At 40.0% G+C, this 23457-nt stretch overlaps 2 protein-coding genes across 10 annotated transcripts in view; one reads left to right on the top strand and one right to left on the bottom strand.

Annotated features, from left to right (window-relative positions):
• Wdr76 (WD repeat domain 76) overlaps nucleotides 1–10266 on the top strand; it is a 48012-nt gene extending 37746 nt beyond the window's left edge. Inside the window, exon 13 of the mRNA XM_005316500.5 lies at nucleotides 8623–10266. Coding sequence (XP_005316557.2) covers nucleotides 8623–8875 — 253 coding nt within the window. The 3' untranslated portion in view covers nucleotides 8876–10266. The remainder of the gene's footprint in view (nucleotides 1–8622) is intronic.
• A 1299-nt stretch (nucleotides 10267–11565) lies between these two features.
• Nucleotides 11566–23457, bottom strand: part of Frmd5 (FERM domain containing 5) — a 307318-nt gene continuing 295426 nt past the window's right edge. For 3 of the 9 annotated variants that reach the window (XM_005316501.5, XM_040276008.2, XM_040276015.2), the window contains 4 exons: nucleotides 22443–22517; nucleotides 21796–21864; nucleotides 20693–20799; nucleotides 14051–15224 (listed from right to left, as the gene is read on the bottom strand). In XM_005316501.5, coding sequence (XP_005316558.2) covers nucleotides 14647–15224; nucleotides 20693–20799; nucleotides 21796–21864; nucleotides 22443–22517 — 829 coding nt within the window. In that variant the 3' untranslated portion in view covers nucleotides 14051–14646. The other 6 variants (XM_021726426.3, XM_040276014.2, XM_078049689.1 and 3 more) reach the window with 5 other exon arrangements.

The raw sequence follows: 23457 nt of genomic DNA, 5'->3' as shown, positions 1-23457 counted from the left end.
ATAGAAATCACATTGAATCTATAGATTGAGAAGTATGGACATTTTTAAAATACCAGTTTTTCTTTTTTTTTTTTTAAATATTTCTTTTAATTGTACATAATGCCTTTATTTATTTATTTATTTTTATGTGGTGCTGAGGATTGAACCCAGGGCCTTGCACATGCTAGGCAAGCGCTCTACTGCTGAGCCACAACCCCAGTCCAATACCAGTTTTTTAAATCTGTGAACACAGGATATCTTTACATTTATTTGTGTCTTGTTCAATTTTTTTTTCATCAGCATTTTATAGTTTTCAGCATTTAGGTCTTTTTACCTCTGCCATAATCTATTTTCCATTGTTATAATAGAATAATGGAGCCTGGAAATTTGTAAAGAAGAGAGGTTTATTTTGGTTCAGGGTTTTGGAGCCTGGGAAGTGTGAAAGTATAATGCTGGCATCTATTTAGCTTCTGGTGAGGGCCTCATGCTCCTTCAACTCATGTTGGAAAGCAGAAGGACAAGCAGGTGCCGGTGAAAGACAAAATACAGAGGTGGACTTGCTTAATAACAGCCTGTTCTTGCAGGAACTAATGTGATTCTGTGAGAGTGAGAACTCATTCATCCAAGAAAGGTATTAATCCATTCACGAGACCTCTACTTCCATGACCCAATGCCCACCATCCAACACTGCTGCAAAATCAAGCTTCCACTTGAGTTTCAGAGGGAAAAACATGTATTCAAACCACAGCAACCTTCTTGGTTCATTACATTTATTCCTGAAAGTGGGTATGGTGGTGTGTGCTTGTAGTCCTAGCTATAACCTGAGGCAGGAGGATTGCCTGAGTCCAGGAATTTGAGGTAAGACCCTATCTCAGAAAACAAAATCAAACTTTATTCTGAAGCAGCTACAGGTCAGGAGGATTCTGTCTGAACAAAAGGGAAGTTTTTTCCACCAATCACAACAAAAAATTTATTCTGAAGCATTTTATTTTTTTGTAGTTATTATATGTGGAATTCTTTTCTTCCTCCCTCCCTCCCTTAGGATTGAACCCAGGACCTCTTGCATGCTAGACAAGTGCTCTTATCACTGAGCTACATCCCCAGCCTCAGGGATGTTTTCTTTATTTCTTTTTTAGATGTTGATGTATCGAGTGTATAGAAAAGTCATCCCCTGGGTTAGTTTACCATTATCTTGCTCACCCCCCAAAAAGAAATACCACTGATTTTGTATGTTAAATTTTATATTCTGAAGCTTTTTGGAATTTTCATCAGTTTTTAGGATTTTATATGTTCCTATGGTCATACTGACTGTGAACAATGACAGTTTTACTTCTATGGTCATATTGATTGTGAACAATAACAATTTTATTTCTTTTCCAATTTGGATGCCTTTTATTTTTTTTTCCTTCCTTATTGTTCTGTCTGGGAGTTACTTTTGGTACTCTGTGGAATAGAAGGGGCAAGAGGGGGCATCCTTGCCTTGTTTCTGATTTTAGAGGAAAAGCTTTCAATTTTTCACTGTTGCATATGAATTTTGCTGTGGTTTTTGTTGTCTATGGTCTTTACTATGTTGAGGTACAATACTTCACTACCTTATTTGTTGAGAGGATTTTATCAGGAAAGGGATTGAAGTTTGTCAAATATTTTTCAAAATCTGTTGAGATAGTCATATGGGTTTTTTGCTTCATTGTGTTAATGTGGAGTATCATATTTATAGATTTGCATATTTTGACCATTCTTGTATCCTTAGGGTAACTCTCACTTTATCATAATGAACAATCTCTTTAAAATGCTGTTGAGTTTGGTTTTCCATTGTTATAGTAGAATAATGGAGCCTAGAAATTTATAAAGAAGAGAGGTTTATTTTGGTTCAGGGTTTTGGAGCCTGGGAAATGTGAAAGTATAATGCTGTAATTTATTTATTTATTTAGGTTGGTACCGGGGATTGAACTCAGGGACACATCACTACTGAGCTACATCCCCAACCCTTTATATATTTGATATCAAAACAAGGTCTTGCTAAGTTGCCTGTGGCCTGCTAAGTTGCTGAGTGAGACTGGCCTTGAACTTGTGATCATCCTGCTTCAATCTCCCAGTTGCTGGGATTTCAGGTGTGCACCACCACATCTGACTGCTAGTGTTTTATTGAAGACTTTTGCATCTTTGTTCATCAGGGATATTGGCCTGCACTTTTCTTGTAGTGTCCCCTATATAGCGATGGCATGAGTGTAATACCAGCTAGTTTATCAGTTTCTAATTTTTTTTTTTTTTTTGGTACCGGGGATTGAACTCAGGAGCACTCGACTGCTTAGCCACATCCCCAGCTCTATTTTGTATTTTATTTAGAGACAGGGTCTCACTGAGTTGCTTAGTGCCTTGCTGTTGCTCAGGTGGCTTTGAACTCTTGATCCTCCTGTCTCAGCCTCCTCAGGTGCTGGGATTACAGGTGTAATATGTTTTATTTATTTATTTGGTTGTAGTTGGACACAGTATCTTTTATTTTTATGTGGTGCTGAGGATCGAACCCAGGGCCTCGCACGTGCTAGGTGAGTGCTCTACCACTGAGCGACAATCCCAACCTATGTTTCTTTTTTTTTTTTTTTTAAAGTTAAAGTGATTATTCTTGAACAGTAAAAATTTTCATTAAAGCTTGGGTCATTTAGAGACAGTAGGAAATATGGCTTTCTATAGTCCTTGCTTCTTTAATAATAAAGGATTGTTTACACAATGCCAGCAGCTGGGAAGGCTAGGGCAGGAGGATTGCAAGTTGGAAGCCAGCCTCAGCAACTTGGTGAGACCCTGTCTTAAAATAAAAAATAAAAAGGGTTAGGGATGTGGCTCAGTGGTTAAGCGCCCCTCCGGTTCAATCTCTGGTACCAAAGAAGAAAAAAGAAAAGGAAGGATTGTTAGTGGTATAAAGGTATAGAAAATAAAAGGGCAGCCCTTTACTTTTAGATTTTTTTTTTTAAAGACATTTATTTTAAACACATGCAGAGCTGGATACAAAAGCCTTTTAACCGTGTGGCGGGGAAGATTACATTGACTGCTTACACTGATCATTTCTTCCTCTCCACTACTTTGATTATGCTAGTTACCCCATATGAGTAGATTTTTGATTATGCTAGTTACCCCATATGAGTAGAATTATATTCTATTTGTCCTTTTATTACACTTAGTATAGGTCCTCAGTGTTCATTCACATTGTAGTATGTGACAAAGTCTCCTTTTAAAGGCCATGTTATATTTTACATGTGTTTACCACATTTTATTTATCCATTCATCTGCCAGTGGACATTTGGGTTGTTTCAATTTCTTGACTATGGTTATTAATGCTGCTATTAACATGGCTGTGCAGATATTTTCTGAAAATACTGCTTTGAATTCTTTTGTAGCGTTGGTGATTAAACCCAGGGTTGCTCTACCACTGAGCTACATCCCCGACCTTTTTTTAAAAAAATTATATTTTGAGACAGTGTCTCACTAAGTTGCTGAGACTAGCTCAAACTTGGGATCCTCCTGCCTCAGACTTCCAAGTAACTGGGAGTATAAGTAAAAGGGTAATGGTAATATGGTAATTCTATTTTTAATTTTTAGAGTAACCACCATACTATTTTCCATATTGGTTGCACTGTTTTACATGTCCCACCAGGAATTCCCAGGGTTCATTTTCTCTTCATCCTGGTGGGTGTCAAGGGATTCCTTTTTATTTATTTATATGTGGTGCTGAGGATCGAACCTAGGGCCTTACACAGGCTAGCGCTCTACCACTGAGCCACAACCCCAGCCCTCAAGGGATTCTTACCCATTGTTTTGATTTACATTTGTCTAATGATTAGTGATTTGATTATCTTTTTTTAGGCTTTGCCATTTGTATATCTTCTTTGAAGAAATATCTATTCAAGTCCTTTGCCCCTTTTCCAATTGAGTTATTTGGTTTTGTTGCTTTATTTGTTGAGTTATAGGAGTTCCTTATGTATTCTGGACATTAACCCTTTATTGAATACATGATTTGCCAACATTTATTCAAATTCTTTAGATTGTCTTTCACTCTGTAGATTGTTTGTTTTGAAGTGCAGAAGTTTTTCAGTGTGATGTAATCCCATTTCTCTACTTTTGCATTTGTTTTCCATGCTTTTTGTGTCATAGCCAAGAAATCATTGCCAAATCTAATGTCTTAAAGCTTTTCATGTGTTTTTTTCCTAGGATTTTATAATTTTAGGTCTCAGGTTGATTTTTAATCTACTTTGACTTAATTTTTGTAATTGGTATAATTTGAGGATTATTTGTTTGCACATGAATACCAGTTTTCCCATCCTTATTTGTTGAATATATTGTCATTTCCCTGTTGTGTGGTCTTGGCCCCTGAGGGTTTATTTCTGAGGTATTTATTCTGTTCCCCTGGTCTATATTTATATCTTTATTCCAGTAACACACTGTCTTAATTACTGTTGCCTTGTATTATGCTTTTTTAAAAAAATTATTTTTTAGTTGGACACAATATCTTTATTTTATTTATTTTTATGTGGTGCTGAGGATCGAACCCAGGGCCCCACACATGCTAGGCAAGTGCTCGGCAAGTGCTCCACCACTGAGCCACAACCCCTGCCCTTGTATTATGCTTCTTAAAAAAAATTTACTGATACATAATTGTATATCTTTATGGGCTATAGATGATTTATACATTGTGTATTATTATTCAACTCAGGATACTTAGTTATTCATCTCAAACATTTATCATATTAAGATTCAAAATCCTAGCCATTTGAGATAATATGGTACAATATTGTTAACTATAATTACTCTCTGTACAATAAGACACCAACACTTATCCTCCTGTCTGGCTATACTTTGTATCTATTAGGTAGAACTCTATCTCCTCCTCCCAGCCTCTGGTAGCTACTTTTCTGGTCACTAGTTTTATAAGCTTGGCCATTTTAGGTCCTGCAGATGAGTAAAATCATGTGGTATTTGTCTTTCTGTGTCTGGTTTATTCCACTTAACATTATGATCTCCAGATCTATCCATGTTGTTGCAAATGACAGGATTTTGTGCTTTTTATGGCTAAATAGTGTTATATGGTATACATATTATGTTTATTTTTATGTGGTGCTGAGGATCAAACCCAGAGCCTAACATATGCAAGGCAAACGCTCTTACCACTGAGCTACAGTCCCAGCCCTTGTCTTTTTGATTATAGTTATTCTAACTGGAGTTAGATGATATCTCATTGTGGTCTTGATTTGCATTTACCTGATGATTAGTGATATAGAACATTTTTTTATATACTGGTTGATCATTTATATATCTTCTTTTGACAAGTGTCTATTCAAATTATTTGCCCATTTTTAAATCAGATTCTTTTTGCTGTTTCTTTTTCTTTTTTGGGGGGGGTGGTTGCTTGTATGTTTTGGATATTAATACCTTGTCAGACAGTTTGAAAATATTTTGCCTCTTCACTGTTGACCATTTCCTTTGCGATGCAAGAAGAGTTTTAGCTTGAAGTAATCCTATTTGTCCTTTTTTAAAAAATATTTTTAGTTGTAGATGGACACAATACCTTTATTTAATTTATTTGTATGTGGTACTGAGGATTGAACTCAGTGCCTCACCTGTGCTAGGCAAGTGCTCTAACAAATGTGAGGTCTTCAACTTTGTTGTCTTTTCAAGATAGCTTTGACTATTTGAGCTCCCATATGAATTTTTCTTTTTTTCCTTCTGGTATCAGGGATTGAACCCAGGGGAAATTAACCACTAATCCACATCTCTAACCCTTTTTATTCTTATTTTGAGAGAGGCCCTCACTAAGTTGCCCCAGTAGTCCTTGAAGTTGCAGTCCTCCTGCCACTCAACCTCCCGAGTTTCTGAGGTTACAGGGATGCATCACTACACCCAGTAGCTGCCCTCCTTTTTTTTTTTTTTTTTAAGAGAGGAGGTTTCTTTATATTGCCCAGGTTGGCCCTTAACTCTTGGGCTCAAGCAGTCTTCCTGACTCAGCCTCCTGAGTAGCTGGAACTACAGGCATGTGCTACCTTGCCTGGCTTAAACAACTAATTTTTATGTATTCGTTTAGTAAAGTTGCTTATTAAATACTTTTTTTTTTGCATAGAATCTTTAAATTTTTTTTACATTTAAGATCATGTCCTCTGTAAACTGGTAATTTTATTTCTTAATTTCTTTTTATTATTTAATTATGGTGGCTTAGAATTCTAGTCCTGTGTTGAATAGAAGTGACAGGAGAGCACAACCCTGTCTTAGAGTTGTTCTCAGAGGAAATCTTAAAAGTCTTTTGTTACTGAGCATATTGGTTTTGATTTTTTCAAGTATGGCTTTCATTTTGTTGATATAGTTTCCTTATATTCCTAGTTTGTTGAGTGTTTTTAGCATGATGATGCATTGAAGTTTGTCAAATGGTTTTTCTTCATCAATTGAGATAATCATATGCTTTTCTTTATTTCTTATTTATTCTAGTACAATAGTGTGTTAAATTGATTTTGTTATGGTAGAACCATTCTTGAATCCCACTTGCTAATGATATGTAATTATTTTAATGCTCTGTTGAATTTGGTTTGCTATTTTGTTCAGGATTTTTACATCAGTATTGATCAAGGATATTGGTCTATAGTTTTCTCATGTAAAATTTGTCTGGCTTTAGTATCAGAGTGAGGCTGTCCTCGGAATGAGTATGGCAGTGTTCTCTTCCATACTTTGAAGAAATCTGAGAAGCACTGATATCAATTCTTATCAGTATTTAGTAGAATTCTTTGGTGAAGCCATCAGGCTTTGTACTTCTTTTTTTTTTTTTAAAGAGAGAGAGGGATTTTCTTAATATTTATTTTTTAGTTATTGACGGACACAACATCTTTGTTTGTATGTGGTGCTGAGGATCGAACCCAGGGTGCACGCATGCCAGGCGAGCGCGCTACCGCTTGAGCCACATCCCCAGCCCTGTACTTCTTTTTGGAAGGTTTTTGATTACTGCTTCAATCTCCTTGTTATAAAATTGTAGGACTGTTTAGAGTTTTTATGTCTTTAGGAGTAAGTCTTATTAGGTTATATTTCTAGAAATTTGTCTTCTGGATTATCCAGTTTGCTTATAATTGTTCATAGTATTCTCTTAAAATCCTTTTTGTGACATCAGTTGTAATGTTCCCTCTTTGATTTTATTTAATTTTTTTCTTGGTTAACCTAGCTAAGGATTTGCCAATTTTGTTGATCTTTTAAAAAAACATCTCTTAGTTTACCTGATTTTTTTTCCTGTTGTTTTTATTTATTTCTGTGCTCAACTTTGTTTTCTTTCTTTCTTCTGCTAACTTTGGGTTTAGTTTGTTCTTTTTCTGAGTCTTGGAATTACAGGCTTAAGTTATTGACTTGAGATATTTCTCTTCCTTTATTTTGGTGGGTTGAACCTACGGCCTCATACATGCTAGGCAAGCACTCTACTACTAAACTCTATCCCCAGCCCTGTTTTTTTTTTTTTTAAGAGAGAGAGAATTTTTAAAAAATATTTATTTTTTTAGTTTTCGGCGGACACAACATCTTTCTTTGTATGTGATGCTGAGGATCGAACCCGGGCCGCGCACGCATGCCAGGCGAGCATGCTACCCCTTGAGCCACATCCCCAACCCTGTTTTTGTTTTTTAATATAAGCATTTATCTCTTAGTATTGTTTTCACTGCATGCATAAATTTTGTATGTTGTGTTGTCATTTTCATTTGTCTTCAATGTTTTGTAATTTCTCTTGTGATTTATTCTTTGAGCCCCAAATGTATTTTTTTTTTTTTTGGTACCAGGGATTGAACTCAAGGGCACCCAGCCACTGAACCACATCCCCAGCCTTATTTTGTAATTTATTTAGAGAAAGGGTCTCACTGAGTTGCTTAGTGTCTTGCTTTTGCTAAGGCTGGCTTTGAATTTGTGATCCTCCTGCCTCAGGCTCCTGAGCCACTGGGATTACAGGAGTGCACCACTTTGCCCAGCTTTAAATGTATTTTTTTTTAAATTTTAAAGTTGTATGAACTGTGATAGCAAAAAAAAAAATTGTATGGCAGATAAAATGGTCTTAAGTTCAGATGTCAGGGGAATGTAATAGGGAAAGTGGCAGATCTTGTTAAAGCAAGAAATAACCTAGATTATAGATTTCTTATTTTCAGGACTTTTCTTTGGATATGCTTATAAGAAAAAAGTACATTGATCTAGGAACAGTGAGCAAGGAAGGTACCATTTTTTTTAATATTTATTTTTTAGTATTAGGTGGACACAATATATATATATATATTTATTTATTTATTTTACATTTTTTATGTGGTGCTGAGGATTGAACCCAGTGCCTCATGCATGCTAGAGGAGCACTCTACCACTGAGCCACAACCTCAGCTGGAAGGTACCATTTTGATAGTCACTTGGTTACTATCCTCTAAGCATAAATAACTCTGTTCAGTACCAGAAGTTCAAAGTTGAGGAAGACCTCATGTTTTCTGAGTTTCAGACTTGTAGGAGGATGATATGATTGGTGAGAAAAAACTTGTCATTAAAAAAGAAAACTAGCATTTATTACAATGCCATCTTTACCTTCTGTCCAATTATACTGTGAGTTATTTTAACACTAATTTTTTACAAAGTACTGTTGTTTTTCCCCTCATCTAGGCACAACACTATCACTGGACGATGGCTGACCCGGTTCCAAGCCGTGTGGGACCCTAAACAAGAAGATTGTATCTTAGTTGGCAGCATGGCCCATCCACGACGAGTGGAAATCTTCCATGAGACAGGAAAGAGGGTGCATTCTTTTCTTGGAGAATGTCTTGCCTCTGTGTGTTCCATCAATGTCATGCACCCAACTCGGTATATTCTGGCTGGAGGTAATTCCAGTGGGAAGTTACATGTTTTTATGAATTAAGAAAGCTACTTAGTTTCTAGGTAGGTATACCTATTTGTTCAAATTCATCACTGTCTAAAAAACCTAATGATACACATAGCTTAGTGTGTTTACTTGGTGTTATATTTATAAAATATAAAATTGCTTTATTAATAAGAACTATGAGCAGAATATACTAAATTTAGTAAGGGAGAAGCCTCAGAAGATGCTTCTCAGGCATGGAGAGGAAATTTGAATAGAGGCTGAGATGCTTTTAGTACTTTTAATCAGGCAGTATGTTGAGAAAGTCTACAAGATAAATTATAAAGCTTGAATGATCAGTATTAACTTTTTGTTATATAATGATAATAGTTTTTAGTCTACAATGATATAGATTTGTGGTTTATTTTCTAAGTTTGTAGTGAATGTTTATTTTTAGGCTTATATGCTGGAAGGAGTCCTGAAAGGTCTTCTAACTCAATGATTGAAACTTAGTTTTTAAAAACAAGAACCTTTTTTTTTTTTTGCACCTGCCTCTCAGTTAAATTTTATATGAGCCGGGCGTGGGAGCGCGTGCGCGTATAAACCCAGCAGTTTGGGAGGCTGAGACAGGAGAATCACAAGTTCAAAGCCAGCCTCAGCAAAAGCAAGGTGCTAAGCAACTCAGTGAGACCCTGCTTTATAAATAAAATATAAAATAGGGCTAGGGATGTGGTTCAGTGTTCAGATGCCCCTGAGTTCAATTCCTGATACCCCACCCCCCAAAAAAAAATTATATGAAATGCCAAGAAAATTGCTAAGAACAATTTAGTCGGGGTATGTGGAGCCTTGCTTTTCCTCTTCCAATGTAAGACTAGGAATTGTAGCTCTTCACAGGAAGTCTGTTTAATGGTCGGAGGTTAGAAGTAGTGTTTAAAGAAAAGGAAGAATTACTTAAGAACAGAAAACATAATAAGAATAAATATTGTTTTATAAAACTTAGTTAATATACATATATATGTAGGTTTATGTTTATGTATATACTGATGTAAAAATTTTTTAATTAGAAGTGAAAGCTACTGCCATAGTATGTCCCAGATGCCCTAGTCTGTCCGTCTTTAAGCTCTTCAGATTTAATAGTCTGTTAAATGAATAACTTTAATTTCTCTTCATATTTTGGGACATATAATACTTTTGATTTTTTTTTTTTTAAGAAATTGTTTTCTCAGAAGTTAATGGTAATTTCAATGGGCCTACTGTTGGGAAGAGGGGTTGCTAAATCAGTGACTAATATTACTGTGTAATATCAGCTTTTTCCATTGTTCTTCATAGCCAAAGTACTACTGAAAGACTTGTAAGTAAAAGCTTAGACAATATGTTTGAATTATAAGAATTAGGAAATATTATCTTCTCATAATTTTATAGCAAAGAAATAAAGTATTTTCCTTGAACGATTTTTTTCTAAGTAATTTTCTCTGTAATTAAATTTAAGTGTTCTGAGACTTAGTTTATTAGTAGGTTATGGGTGTTTATAAAGAATGGGAGTTGTGTTTTCTGGGTGTTATGATACAAGCATTGGTAAGTGTGATGGAAACATTAATTTACAAAATGGAAAGTAAAGCTAAATGAGGTTGAATTATGTCTGAACTGTTTAGGAAAACAGTAAAGGAAGGCTTTAAGCTTCCTTTCCCTTTTTCTATACCAATTAATTTCATAGTTTCCAGAGTGGTTAGTTCTGCGGGAATTGTTCTTTTTAAGATGCTGAAAACTACTCTTGATCAAATTAGTACCATCATTTAAGCTTTGAATACTTGGTAGTAATGGGGGGGGTCTCTGCAATAAACACAAGAAAATTCCTGACTTTTGTGGTTTCTTTTGCCATTGCAGCATCATAAACTGCTATTTATATCCAGTTTCACTTAGTAGAGTTATACCTTCTTGAGGCAATGCAGGAAGGACGGAGAATGAGTAGGCACTTGTTACTTGGTCATAAGCTTTATAACAGAGTAATTGTGTACATCTAGACAGCCCATAACGAAAAACTGCCTCCCTTAAACTGTCTGTAATGTAATTTCTTGAGTCTGGTTTACAGCTGTGTGGCTTCTGTAATTATATGTGTATTATGATTGCTCCTTTCCTTTGGGATAAACTTTTGCTGTCAGTTTGAACTTTTGGATTTCTCCTAAACTCATAAGCTCCGAGTTCCCATGGAGCTGTTTGCTTTGAGGTGACCTGCCTTTTTGATGTTAGGGAGTTGTTCTCATATTAAGTAGACAGAGATGTGGTCAGATTAGGAGTGACCACAGATGATTCGAAATGAACAGAATCTGAATTGCTTCAGTCCTATTTTAGTATTCTGGTCTTTGAATTTCCTTTTCACAGAGAAGATTTGGTGAAGGAAGTTCTTCAGAAAAGCAGCAAGCTTCAGGCTGTGGATACAAAGATTTAATTCCTTCAGCCAGCAAACAGCCATACTAGGTAATCTTGAGAAAACTACTTAAGCTTCATGGTTTTCATTACCAGAACAAGGTCCAATTCACCTCAAATTATTCCACATTTAAAGTTTTTCAGTTTCTAGTCATTTATTCTGGGGTGGGGAGACAATGAGAATTGATGGATATATGTTATTTTGTATGATCCAATTGTGAATAGCAGTCAGCTATGTAAATCCTACTGGTAGTATCTTTTTATCTATGTGTTAGTAACTTTTCATACTGTGAGGTGGTATATAAGTTAAAAAACAAAGAGCCCACTTTTTCATGGTATTTAAATATTTATTTTAAGTTTAAAAATAATTTTCATGGCACCAATGATTTTATGCTAACTACATACTGCATATGTAGAAAAAAGTACATTGCTTTGAAGGAAAATGTAACTCAAAAGTTTTTGGCACACGAAAGGTTAACAACTATTTTTTAAGTGAAACTAAGAAATTCACATTTGCAGGTAGTTTACCCTCTACTGCTTAAAGATGCAGTTTGCTATTCTTCAGAAAGTTATTTCCTCCAAAAGATGATGCTATGGAAACCATTGATTTTTCTACAGTGAGATAAAATGAGAGACATAGTAGAACATAAAAAACCAGATAAAAAACTTGAACAGTTTTTAATGGTGGGGAGATATCAAAAAAGACTAGTTACCATTAAAGGAAGTTTGTTATTCAAGCACAATTTGAAAAGCAAATTGAAGGAAACTTTTCTATCCATATTTTCTGGGAAAAGCCTTAAAAAATCTCAAAAGTTTCTGTTCACCTGCTAGAAATGGTATGGACTACTGCACTGTTAGAATTCTAGACACAAGTTAACACACCGGGCAATGGGATACTGTATCTCTCTAGTGTGGATGTGAAAGGTCCAAGGCAAGGCTCTCACTCACTGCATAGAGACACCGTGTTCTACAGACTGAGGTAGGAGCACTACACTAGAAGGTAATCTATGTTGCATAAGACAGTAGATATCCAGGTTAACACCAGCTCCCTGTCTCCTGACAGCCTTTTCATCTCTGGGTCTACTTTTCACTTTAGTCCTGTGCTAAATAAAGCCTTTGCTACGTAGATGACAAGTGGCAGTGGCTAGTTGGTTTAAGTGATCCCTAATCTTTACTAGGATCTCCCTCACTTTGTCTCGTCACTTGGTAAGTATGTTTGTGATTCTGCTCAAATTGTTGCTGGTATGAAAATGATCAGATAGGCCCATTTCCATTTTTCGATTTGCCATGTTTTAGCATTCCAGTTCTTGATCTTGCTCATCTTGGCTCCAGACATCTCTGCTGGTTTGTTGTTCAAGCACCCTGTAAACAAGCAACCCTAGTGTTTCCACTGGGAAAAGGCCTAGGTCTTTCACACATGCCAGGAATTGGAGAAGAGCTGACCCTTTTTTGTTCCATAATGGTCAGTTTTATTGTCTAGATCAGGGTTGGCATATTATGGCCCATGGACCAAAATAAGCATACCGTCTTGTTTTTATAGTAGTATTGGAACACGGATATGCTCCTTCATGCACACATAATCCATATTTTTGTGCTATGATGGCAGAGTTGAATAATTGTGACAGAACCAAAAAAAAAAAAAAAAGTTTACTGTCTTTTCAGAAGTTTCCTGAACTGTGGTCTAGATGAAAAAAGTATCTTTCTTTAAAATTAAGACAAATCCACTCTCCCCCCTCACCCCTTAGAGCCCTGATTTTTTCATGGTTGTTATATTCTGAACATGGAACTGGTTCTATCATTTCAGGGTACAAAACAGGAGAGATCAAATCAATAAATGACTCTCTCTGTTCTGCTTTTGGGACTGTCCAACATCATACTGTGTTGGCAGCTGTGTTGGCATATTGTGTGGGTCCCAGGAATATGACCACTGATTATGTTCACATAAGTCCTCAAGCCCCAGATGACTTAGAAATCTCTCCCTGAGATGAGAACAAGATCTTGTGTGTGATGGTTTTAAGAGTTGCAGAGCTTGGGCCTAGCGACTCACATTCACCCTCTGTGGACCTGTGCTTCTGTGAGCATTCAGGGCTTTCCTCAGCAAGGATAAGTACCTTTTTGGAACTTATTTCCTGATGTGGAGGATGACCCTAGGGGGCAGCATTTCTACATCTAAGTGTTGGTCTCTGCCAAGTTCACCTTCTGTCTTTTGTAAGCATCTCTTAGAAATCTTATTTTAAAAGATTCTTTTCCTTGTCCCTTCCAAGGCTGTTTGTTGATCTTGGAATTCTATTTTCTGACGTTTTGCATTCTCAGGATCATTTTCTTTCTTGCATCGTTTAGTTCATCAGGTTCTATTTCTTAATCCATAAAGTAAAAACAAAATATGAATAGTTAAGAAAATAACATTTTGCTGTTAAAATATAAATCGAAAGTCTTTTTTTGGGAGGGTTACACTATGTACAAAATAAGCACTGTTTTCTGCATCTCAGCAGTCTCTTGGGTAACTTAGCTTTTGTGTATATAACTACATTTTGTCCAACATTTCTGACAGTACTCTCTCTGGCATCACTGAAGTCATTTAATGCCCCTGGAAAACTAGAAAAGTTTTGAGGTTCTTCAGGAAAAAAAATCAGAGATGTCTTAGTTCATTATACAGAACTCATCGTGATGCCCATCAGGCTCTAGTCTAAGGGGACAGACTTACCCCACCCCTGCTGTGCTGCTGCTGTACCGGTGGTCCCTTCAGATGCCCACTCTGCTCAGATTTGAAAAAAAAAAAAAAAGGAAAAGAAAATCCAACTCAGACCATCATAAGAAGCAACTTTCCATTTAATCATTCTACATGGATTTTTACTTTTTAAAAAGTTTTGTCTGGCAAGAAAATCTAAACAGTCCCCATTGTCCAGACCCCTGGCCTGCCCCGCTGAGGCTGCAGTGATGTCTCCCAGAACCTGGTGGCACCAGTAGAAAAATACCTGCAGAATAAGAGGACAACAACAGCTCTCTTGTCTTCAACTAGCATCCCATCTGCTAGGTGACACCACTGCAGTAATCAGTAATAGTAAAATAAATTATTTTTTATTTGATACTTTCAAAATAATACACATCTATGAAAAATCAAAATTCAAAACCAAAAATTATCCTGCAAAATTGAAAGATGAGAAAGAGTTGCTGAGCCTTTCTTGAAAGAACCTCTGAAGAAAATGAGTTTTCCCAGTTTGTTTAGACAGGGCGTGAGCCTATCCCTTTCTTCTGGGAAATAACCCTCCTAGGCTGCAGTGGACTTTGAGTCATGAAAGGAGGACTTGGTATGTGTGCCGATGGTTCCACGATGGGTCCCATTGCTGGGAATGGGTAGCCGGGCTCCTTGGTCCACCTGGCTAGTTATTGGGAGGAGTCATGCCTTCTCAGGTGTCAATGAGCAGGCTCACCACTGAGCGGATTTTGCAGGCAAACCATCGCCTGAGGGGACAAAAGTATTGATAGTGGAATTGTTCAAACTCTGGGGTCTGGCGGATATCTCGGAAAAAGGCAATGTCAAGGTCAGACTCGGTAAGGATGATCAGGAGGAGGAGCAAAACAAAGAGGAGTCCCATGGTCACAAGGAGCAAACGGAGGACACTTAAAACAAACTTATTCACCTGTTCCTCCTCTGGCCCGCCGTGCCCCTGACACAGGGCCCTCAGCTCTCCTCCAAGGGCCTCCACCTCTGCAGCAGTTGGGGTGCTGGCCTCAGACTCCTTCTCCTCCTCAATGCTGCAGGTGGCTCCATTGATCTGCCGGGAAAGCAGCATCAGCTCCAGACTGTGCTCAGCCACAGGGGTGGGCAGCACGCTGTCTGCAGGGCTGTAGGCCTCATCTGCAATCACAGCTACTCGCTCGTTGCTGTCTGCCCGGCTGCTTCTCACGTGAGGCAGAAAGGTGTCTCCGTGGGAAGAAGAACGCACCGGGGTGGAATGGGCACTGTCCCGTAGGGACTCGAGGCCTGGAAAAGCAACAAGAACATGAATAGGCTTTCTGGATCCTAGTGTATACTTGTTTGATTGGATGCACAACCCAGTAGTAGTAGCAGTGGCTACTACGTTGTTTTGACATAGCAAGAAGAGGACAAAAGCAGCAGCAAAAACACAGTGGCCATTTTGGAAGATTTTTCTTTTTGCTCATAGATTTGACTTATTTAAGATTCTGCTTTTCCTGCCTTGAATTTCTTGGGCCTGGTGTTAGCCCCAGTTAGAGGATCTGAATTTCATTTAGACTGCCCCTGATACAGCACTGAGGCCAGGGTTCAGAAATCCGAAGGCTGCCTTTTGAGTGGAGAATCCTCAGAGGCAGGAATGGGGAAGGGAGGAGGTGAATGTATTCTGCCTACTTGGGCTTCCTTAAATACTGATTGCTAAATACTGTTTATCCTTGTTAACAACCCAGCATGCAAGGTCTTGAGCTCATGAGGCATCTATTAGGAATACTGCTCTTCTGACCCCTAAAACTACCCATTATCTCTTTTTTCTCTGATGGAAAATTTCTCTCCTTCCAAGATTCCCCGAGGGCTGTTTCTCTAGCAGGAAAAAAACAGGAACTGATTATACCCTCAACTGAATAGCAGCCACCCAGGCCAGAGCCTTCAGGCTCACATTCACCACATATGAACCACATCAAAGTGTTCCCCAAAAGTGGCTTCTTGTTTCAGGCATGGTGACCTTGCATCTTCCATTCCAGGTCATCTTAGTAGTGCCAAAGTAGCTCTCCTGGATTTTGTGGCCTATGATAAGAAAAGCGACTCCCCTTCTGTTGCTCTGAATAGACCCTGATGCATGCACCAGGTTGACAAACTGAATCGGGTTCCCAGCACACCCAGGGCTGATATAGGCAGTTGTCTGGTTTAGGATTAGCTCTAGAAGCCCAAAAGTCTCTCTTAAAAAGGTGTCAATAACCTTTGCACAGAGTGGCTCCGCTTCCTGGACTCCCTCATAACAGGTAGCCCACCTGACTAGCTTGGTGGATCCCTTCTCAGCACAGGTGCAGTTAAGGATTCTCCAGAGGAACGAGCCCTGGAATTGGTTCTGAGTAGGGGTGGAAGGTGAGGATGACGGCAGGGCAACCACTATCCATTGCCATGGCTCTCAACTTCTGCTTTCAGAATCTCCTTATGTTCCAGCAGTATGTCATTCATCCTTATGCTAAAATCTTAAATTTATATGTTTTAAACTTTTAAAGCACTTTGGTTTTGTCCTTCAAAAACTCCATGAATTAGAGTGAAATGTTACAAAATTTTCCTGAAGTCATATGGTTGGTTGCTAATGGCAAACCGAGGGTGGAATCTAAGCCTCTATTTCATGGTGTTACTGATCATGTAGTTGGATTCTGAGGGAATTAACACCTGCCTTAGAGATTTAGGTCTTTTTTTTTTTTAATTATTATTGCTATTCTTTTTTAAAAATATTTATTTTTAGTTGTAGTTGGACACAATACTTTTATTTATCTTTATATGGTGCTGAGGATCGAACCCAGGGCCTCGCATATGCTAGGCAAGCGTTCTACCACTGAGCTACATACATCCCCAGCCCCGAGATTTACGTCTTAACTGTACAAGAAACTGTTAGAAAATGACATGAAATAAAGAGCCCTGTCCCTTCTTCCAGAGCTCTTGATGCTCTTTTGACCTTTATTAAAACCCAATATTTTTCTCTGATGCCCCCATTGGCACATGCTACAACAGAAATATGTATCTTGGAGTATGTCATGGGTCACTGATAAAAAGAAACATCAAGGCCCTGGTAGTATGTTGCTGGCTTGGCTTTTTTCCCAAGTACTCCTTTGTCCCCTTTCTCTGTAACCTCAGCACAGGGCACTGATACCCTCTCAAAGGCCTCCCCTCTAACAAGGACAACTCCAACTGCCAGATCTTCCAAAGCATGACCAGCATTGCTGCCAGTAAACACTTCAATGCAAACTTAGCTTGGCCTACAATTAAGCTCTAAGCTGGTTGGGGAAGGACAGAGGCAGACATTGTGACATCAGAGAACAAGTCAGAGTGACCAGAAGCCATATTAAGTTATTGGTGCTCTCAGTAAATATAGATAAAAGGTATGCATTTCCAGTAGACTTCCTGGCCAACTATGATTGCTCAGGAAATAATCTTCTCCCCCAACAGATCTCACCTCTAAGGTTGTTATTCCATGTCAGGTTAGTCCTGAATAAGAATTTCAGTTTTCACTATTATAGAAACCACCACCCATCCAGCCCTTCATCAAACTTATTAGTCTGGGGTGGATAGGGTGGGCGCTGTGGGAAGGATCTAGGCTAAAGTTGGCACAGCAAAACAGGAGTGCGTCTTTTACCTTGGAGTTGCTTCAGCTGACTCCCCTGCCCAGAAGTGGCTCTCCATGAGCTGGGGGTCACAGTTGTCAGGACCCTACCCTGGAGCCGGGGCCCCATCCTCAGGATACGCACGCTTAAGGGCCGAAGGCAGTGATTAGTCAACCGGAGCTGAACGCTGACTCTGGTGTGAATCTTAATCAGACTCTTCCCCATGGTGGCCCAGGAAGGTGGATACTTCTTTAGTGGAAACCAGTTGATTTCTTCAGGGAAACCAGCCGGGCAGGGGAGATACAGAGAGGAAAAGGACGGAAAGCCAACTAGGGACAAAGGATTTTCCCATGCCACAGCAGCCCCTTAGCAGTGTGTGTCCTGTGTGGAGAGAGAAGGTCTGTTCCCTGAGCTTCATCAGGCTGAACTACAAGGAAGGAGCAGCTTGGAGAGGCCAACGTTGTTATCAGGGGACTGGATTTAGTACTGAGCAGCACTTAGGGCCATAAAAAGTAATGCTTCCCAGCCTGTAGTTCTTTGCCTGAGGCCCATTTAAGGGCCAACCTCTCAAAGGACAAGGGACAGCAGAGGGCAAGGACCAATCCCAGAGGATAGGGGAATCAAGATTTTGCCAGGAAATCTAGGACGTACAGACAAAAAGACATTAGGTTTATCCAGGCTACCTGAGTGCAATGAAGTCATGTACTAGCTTTGGGCTTGATGGCTCTGAAGTGTGGGGAGGTGACTCTGGGGCTGGTAAAGGAATGTGTCCCATCTTCTGTTTGCTTCCTGCTGAGTGGTGCCCCAAAAGGCACAATGTATGAAGGGAATCAGCATACTTGAGCCTTATCTCAGTGTCAGTCCTGTGTTGATAAAAGGACTGTTTTTTCTTTTTAAAGGGCCCCTCTTTATTGAGATTAACATAGAATTAGTTTAAAGTAAACCTTATAATGTTTTTGTAATTTTCTTCCATGGCTTTTGGAGATAGCAAGTAAAGCTCCTCCTCTGGAAAAGTCGAATGATTTCTGAGGTACTAATTTATGTGCTCTATGGACTCTAAAAGTGTCGGATGGCTCATGCACCAGTTTCACATGTCCAAGAGTAAGTTCCCTGGGGTTTTGGTTGATTGTGCCCTTCTTCCAAGGCTCTCATTACATCCCTCAAGGCTTCTCCCTGCCCTGGCTGGGTGGAAATATTTTTTATTTCCACAGGCTTGGTAGTCCTGCACTGATAGTCATTTAACTGCTAAAGTCATATTTTTTCCACATCCAGATGAGATGTCCACCTTCTTCTATCTTGTCTCCCCCTTAGGCTGGTGAGGGTCACTCCTACATAGCTGTTCCTACCTACCCAACCTGAGCCAATGAGTCCTATGAGGTGCATGACTAGGAATCTAGGCTGTGCTTGGCTGCTGGCACCCTTGGGTATGAAGTGTGAGGAGCAGGTTGGTTTGGTGAGTACCATGTGGGAGGCTGCTGAGCCATAATCTGCCAACTGAGAGGTTCTATGAGGAGCAATTTTGAGGAAGTACCCTGGCCCTTTGGAGTTTGTCCTTCTCAGCAAGTCCTCCCAACTGCACCTCCCCTGGCATTTTGCAAGCAAGGTGAAGAAATTGGAGAAGGAACCTATGGCTGCAATAGGAGAAAATAGGATCTGTTTCAAAGGGGAAGAAATTCACTTCCCTGAGATATATACTTCTGAGAAGAGGGACAGCAAGAGCTATGCTCCATTTTCTAGCTCAGCCTAAGATGGAGGGGGTGGGGAGACATAGGAGGCTATGTTGATGATGGTCACATCTCCATAACTCCACAACATGCTTGGCAGTTCACAAGGCACTCTCCCACACCCTGCTCCATTCCACAGTGTGGGTGACAGGCTAAGAAGCCACTTGCCCCAGAAAATGCATCGCTGAGCTTCTGTTCAAACCTCCATGTTGATTCCTCCTTAGGGCTTGGCCCTGTGCTTGCTGCCTGCCTGCCTTAGGAAGTGCTTTACAGTACTCTTAAAAGTACTTGGCATATATCAATTCCTTTGCCACTCAAGGGACAGGCAAGGAAAATGTCCCTGTTTTATAAATAGCACAACTAAGATAATTGTAATTAATATACAAATAATTAACTTGATGGTGGTCATCTAGCCAGGTTTTTCAGCTTCTGGGATGGAGTTATATACTACAAGCAGGTGATTCATACTTAGGTGATCTTATGACACATCCTAAAAAACTAAATACGAACCAGAGATTCTCCCAGGGGACTAGCAGAGCAACACTTTCCCTAACCTGAGCAGTTTTTCATTTCAATAACAAGCAACATTCCCACAGAAAGGGCATAGGGCCTTCCCTCTCCAACTTCTACTCCATAATTCCAGGACAGAGAGGTTTGAAGCAGTCTTGCTGTTTGCCATCCTCTGGGGCCTTATAAAACATCATCTTTGAGAATGATAGTCAAATTTTACATCCAGCCTGTGAATAATGAGCCAGGTCCATGACAACAGCTAGAGGGCAATATTCTGAGGACATCTCCTAACTGAACTGACTACCTAGAGAACAGAACAGAGGTTGGCCTCAGATACCAGGGTGCCTAGTTCAGCAGATACACAGAATTTCTCTTCCCACCTCCCCCAAAGGGAGGGAGGAGAGAGGCAGAGCATACTGACTTCCTGAGACAGCAGTAAGTTCACATAGCAATAGCACAGATTTCTATAACTGAAAGATAAGGTGGTGACAGCTATTGGAAGAACCAAGTTTTTATTTCTTGGTTAACTGTCTCATTCATCCTAATCATACAAGCTGTGGAGACTGGTCAGATCTAGGAAATGAAGGGAAGGCCTCTTGACAAAGCCATTCTCAGAACTGCATGGCACCTGGCAAACTCCACATACAAATCTCCCAAAGGGTTAACCTCATTCACTCAGATCTACACCCCATCCTGGATCATAGTACACAGGCCTGGTAAGACGCCCCCTTATCCTGTATCCAGCTGATGTTCCCATTCTCTGGGTAATAACTTATAACCTGCTGCTGGGCTCTTTCTTCCACAAAACCTACTGTTGTCTCAAATGCAAATTAGCTTCTTTTTCAAGGGCCCTGAACTTGGCCAAGTCACAACACGGAGGGACTCAATATCATCTCCAGGAGCTCAGGCTCACCTTCCATGATGGAGATGTGAACAGCTCTTCTGCGGGTCCTGGGGACACTGCTCAGCCGTGGGCCATGGGTTATAGAAGGACAGCTCCGGCTGGGAACCATCCCTGCTCTGAGGTAAAAGGAAAAGAGAAACCTTTTCACTCAGTGAACAGACAGATGTAGGTGTGAGCTACTAGAATGTTTGCTTGTATTAGGTTTGGGTTCTTTTTATTTTATTTTATTTTTTTATGTAATGCTGGGAATCAAACCCAGGGCCTCACACATGGCAGGTAAGCACTGAGCCACATCCTGAGCCCCTGGATCCTTTAAAAAAAAAAAATCTTTAGTACCTTCTCTTTGCTCTTGGCCCTTGGATCCCAATAAGAGGCTCTGCTTCAAACTCTACCACCTCCTTATACCCCAGACTCACCTAAACCTTTCTTTAATGGGGCAGGAGTGGTCCTGGACTGGACTGTCAGGGAATAGAGCCCCAGGATGAGCAGTATTCCTGAGAATGTACCAACACTGGTAGCCTCCCCTGACTTCCCCCAGAGGCTGCTGCATGGGGGCTATATGTGGAGGGGCAGGCAGCAGTGTTCCCATTCCCAGAGGCAAAGGCTGGCCCCAGATCCTAGTGTTCTAGGCTAATCACATTCTTTCTGGGTCTTACCCATTTCTAGGAGAGGCTACTGGAAATGCATGAATTATGGATATACATGAGGCATGTATCCTGAAACTATTTTAGACCCAGAGTGGCAGGGCTGTGAGGCTATCTCTGGCTTCCTATAATGGATGGATTCCAGAACCAATGAAATATTGCTGCTTTGTCATATCCTCCTTGGTCTGTGATCAATATCAAGATTTGGGAGAAGAGAAGAGAATCACAGGGAGGTAGCACCTAGGTCTGCATATTATTCACAAGTAGCCTGGCCCGCTCTTGTTTTTTATCATGGGTTAAAGACTTCTCATTCCTCCAGCTGGGACAAATTTCTTCACCCTTCTGCCCTACTCTCCTCCTCTTTTGGTGGCCATTGTGACCAGGAGCTTCACTGAACTCAAACTACTAGGTCTTTTGAGATTCTGGGATCTGAGTCGGAATGGTTTCGAGGAGCTCCTGGCAACCTACCTGTGTATTTCCGGTGGCTCTCGTTTGATCTTGGCACTCGATTCCATTACTTCCTTTGCAACTCGGCCACTGTAAGTAGTAAAATAAAAACAGAAAGAAGTGAGATTGTGTTCTAGGACTGTTACTCTAAGATCTTATGTACTTTGGCTGAATAAGAAAATGGCCTCTTTGGCCTACCCTTTCCCCAATCCTTTGGTCACTGAGAAAGGCTTGCTTGCCAGGATGGAGTTCTAAAGTGTCATGACATCCTATCTTAAGAGAGTTTTCTCCATCTCTGGACTCTCTGAGATCTTCCATTATCATTGAGGAATGATTTCTCATTGCCCAGCATTTCCAGTAACATTACCAAAACTAAACAAAAAAACTCTGTATAGACAGTGAGACATTAGGAATCACTGTTTCAGTTCTAATTGGGCTGCTGTTGTAAGTTGAAGAAGAGACACATTTAAAACCCTACAGACAAACAGCTGCAGGGAAGGAAAGAAATAGTAAAAGGGTTAGAAGTCAGGAGAATTGGATGGAAACCTCAGGCTGTGCTGAGAGTTCCTCACTTTCTTTGTTCTCAAGGATAAGGCCCACTGAGTGACTGTCCGCCAGAGAAGGGTCTGAAAATAGATTCATAATGGTTACTTACTGTCACTATTTACCTGTATCGGAACCGGCTCCCTTTAAAGAATAAATTGCTGCTGGACACTGTGCGGACTTGGCTTGATTTCTCCAGCCTGTAGCAAGGCAAAGTTCAGTGTGACCAATGGCCTAAACCTGTCTCATATAGGCCAAAGCTGCACATTCCCAGCTCCTTCCAAAGGCCATGTGAGGAAACTTGATTCAAGAAAAAGCCCTGGGTAGCCCACGCTTGTCTCAGGACTGGAGGCTGTGTTCACAGCCAGGTGCCCTTCTGTCTCAGGGCCTGACAGTCACATGGAAGCCTATTTTAATGTCAGGAGAGTGAAGGCCCCTGAGAAGGTTTATAGAATTGACCAAGGTAACCCAGGAAACAAATGTTAGGGATAATGGTCTGGTGAAAAGAAGAATGCCATCCTTCTAATCTCAGCCATGCCTTTATTGGCAGTGTGACCTCAGATCAGTCTTTTTATTTTTTTATATTTTGCAGTACTGGGGATTGAACCATGCATGTTAGGAAAGCACCCTCCTACTGAGCTACATATCCAACCCTTCTTTTTTTTTTTTTTTAAGAGAGAGGGGGGAGAGAGAGAATTTCTAATATTTATTTTTTAGTTCGGTGCTGAGGATCGAACCCAGGCCGCACGCATGCCAGGCGAGCGCGCTACCGCTTGAGCCACATCCCCAGCCCTCCAACCCTTCTTAAATTTCATTTTTGAGACAGGGTCTTGCTAAATTTCCCAGACAATCTTTGAACTTATAATCCTCCTGCCTCAGCTTTCTGCTGGAATTACTTGCACCACCACACCCAGCCTCAGTCGTCTTCTCTATGAAATGATGGAATTGGGACTACTTGACCTCAGAAGTCCCTTCTAGCTCTAGTATTTGATGCTTTGTGTCCTTCTCTGGGTAATTGTGGGTGAAAAGAGGGTAGGGGCTGCCCTTTCTGTTCCATTTTCCTGCTGGGGAGTCCTAACATGCATTCTCATAATAAAAATTCAGAGACGTCCTGTGGTGAGGAAACCAGTATAATTTCAA

Source organism: Ictidomys tridecemlineatus, chromosome 5 (genome assembly GCF_052094955.1).
Source record: "Ictidomys tridecemlineatus isolate mIctTri1 chromosome 5, mIctTri1.hap1, whole genome shotgun sequence".
NCBI classification, from domain to species: Eukaryota; Metazoa; Chordata; class Mammalia; order Rodentia; family Sciuridae; genus Ictidomys; species Ictidomys tridecemlineatus.
Note: the sequence above shows the minus strand (reverse complement) of the source record. Positions and strands in the feature narration are given on the sequence as shown.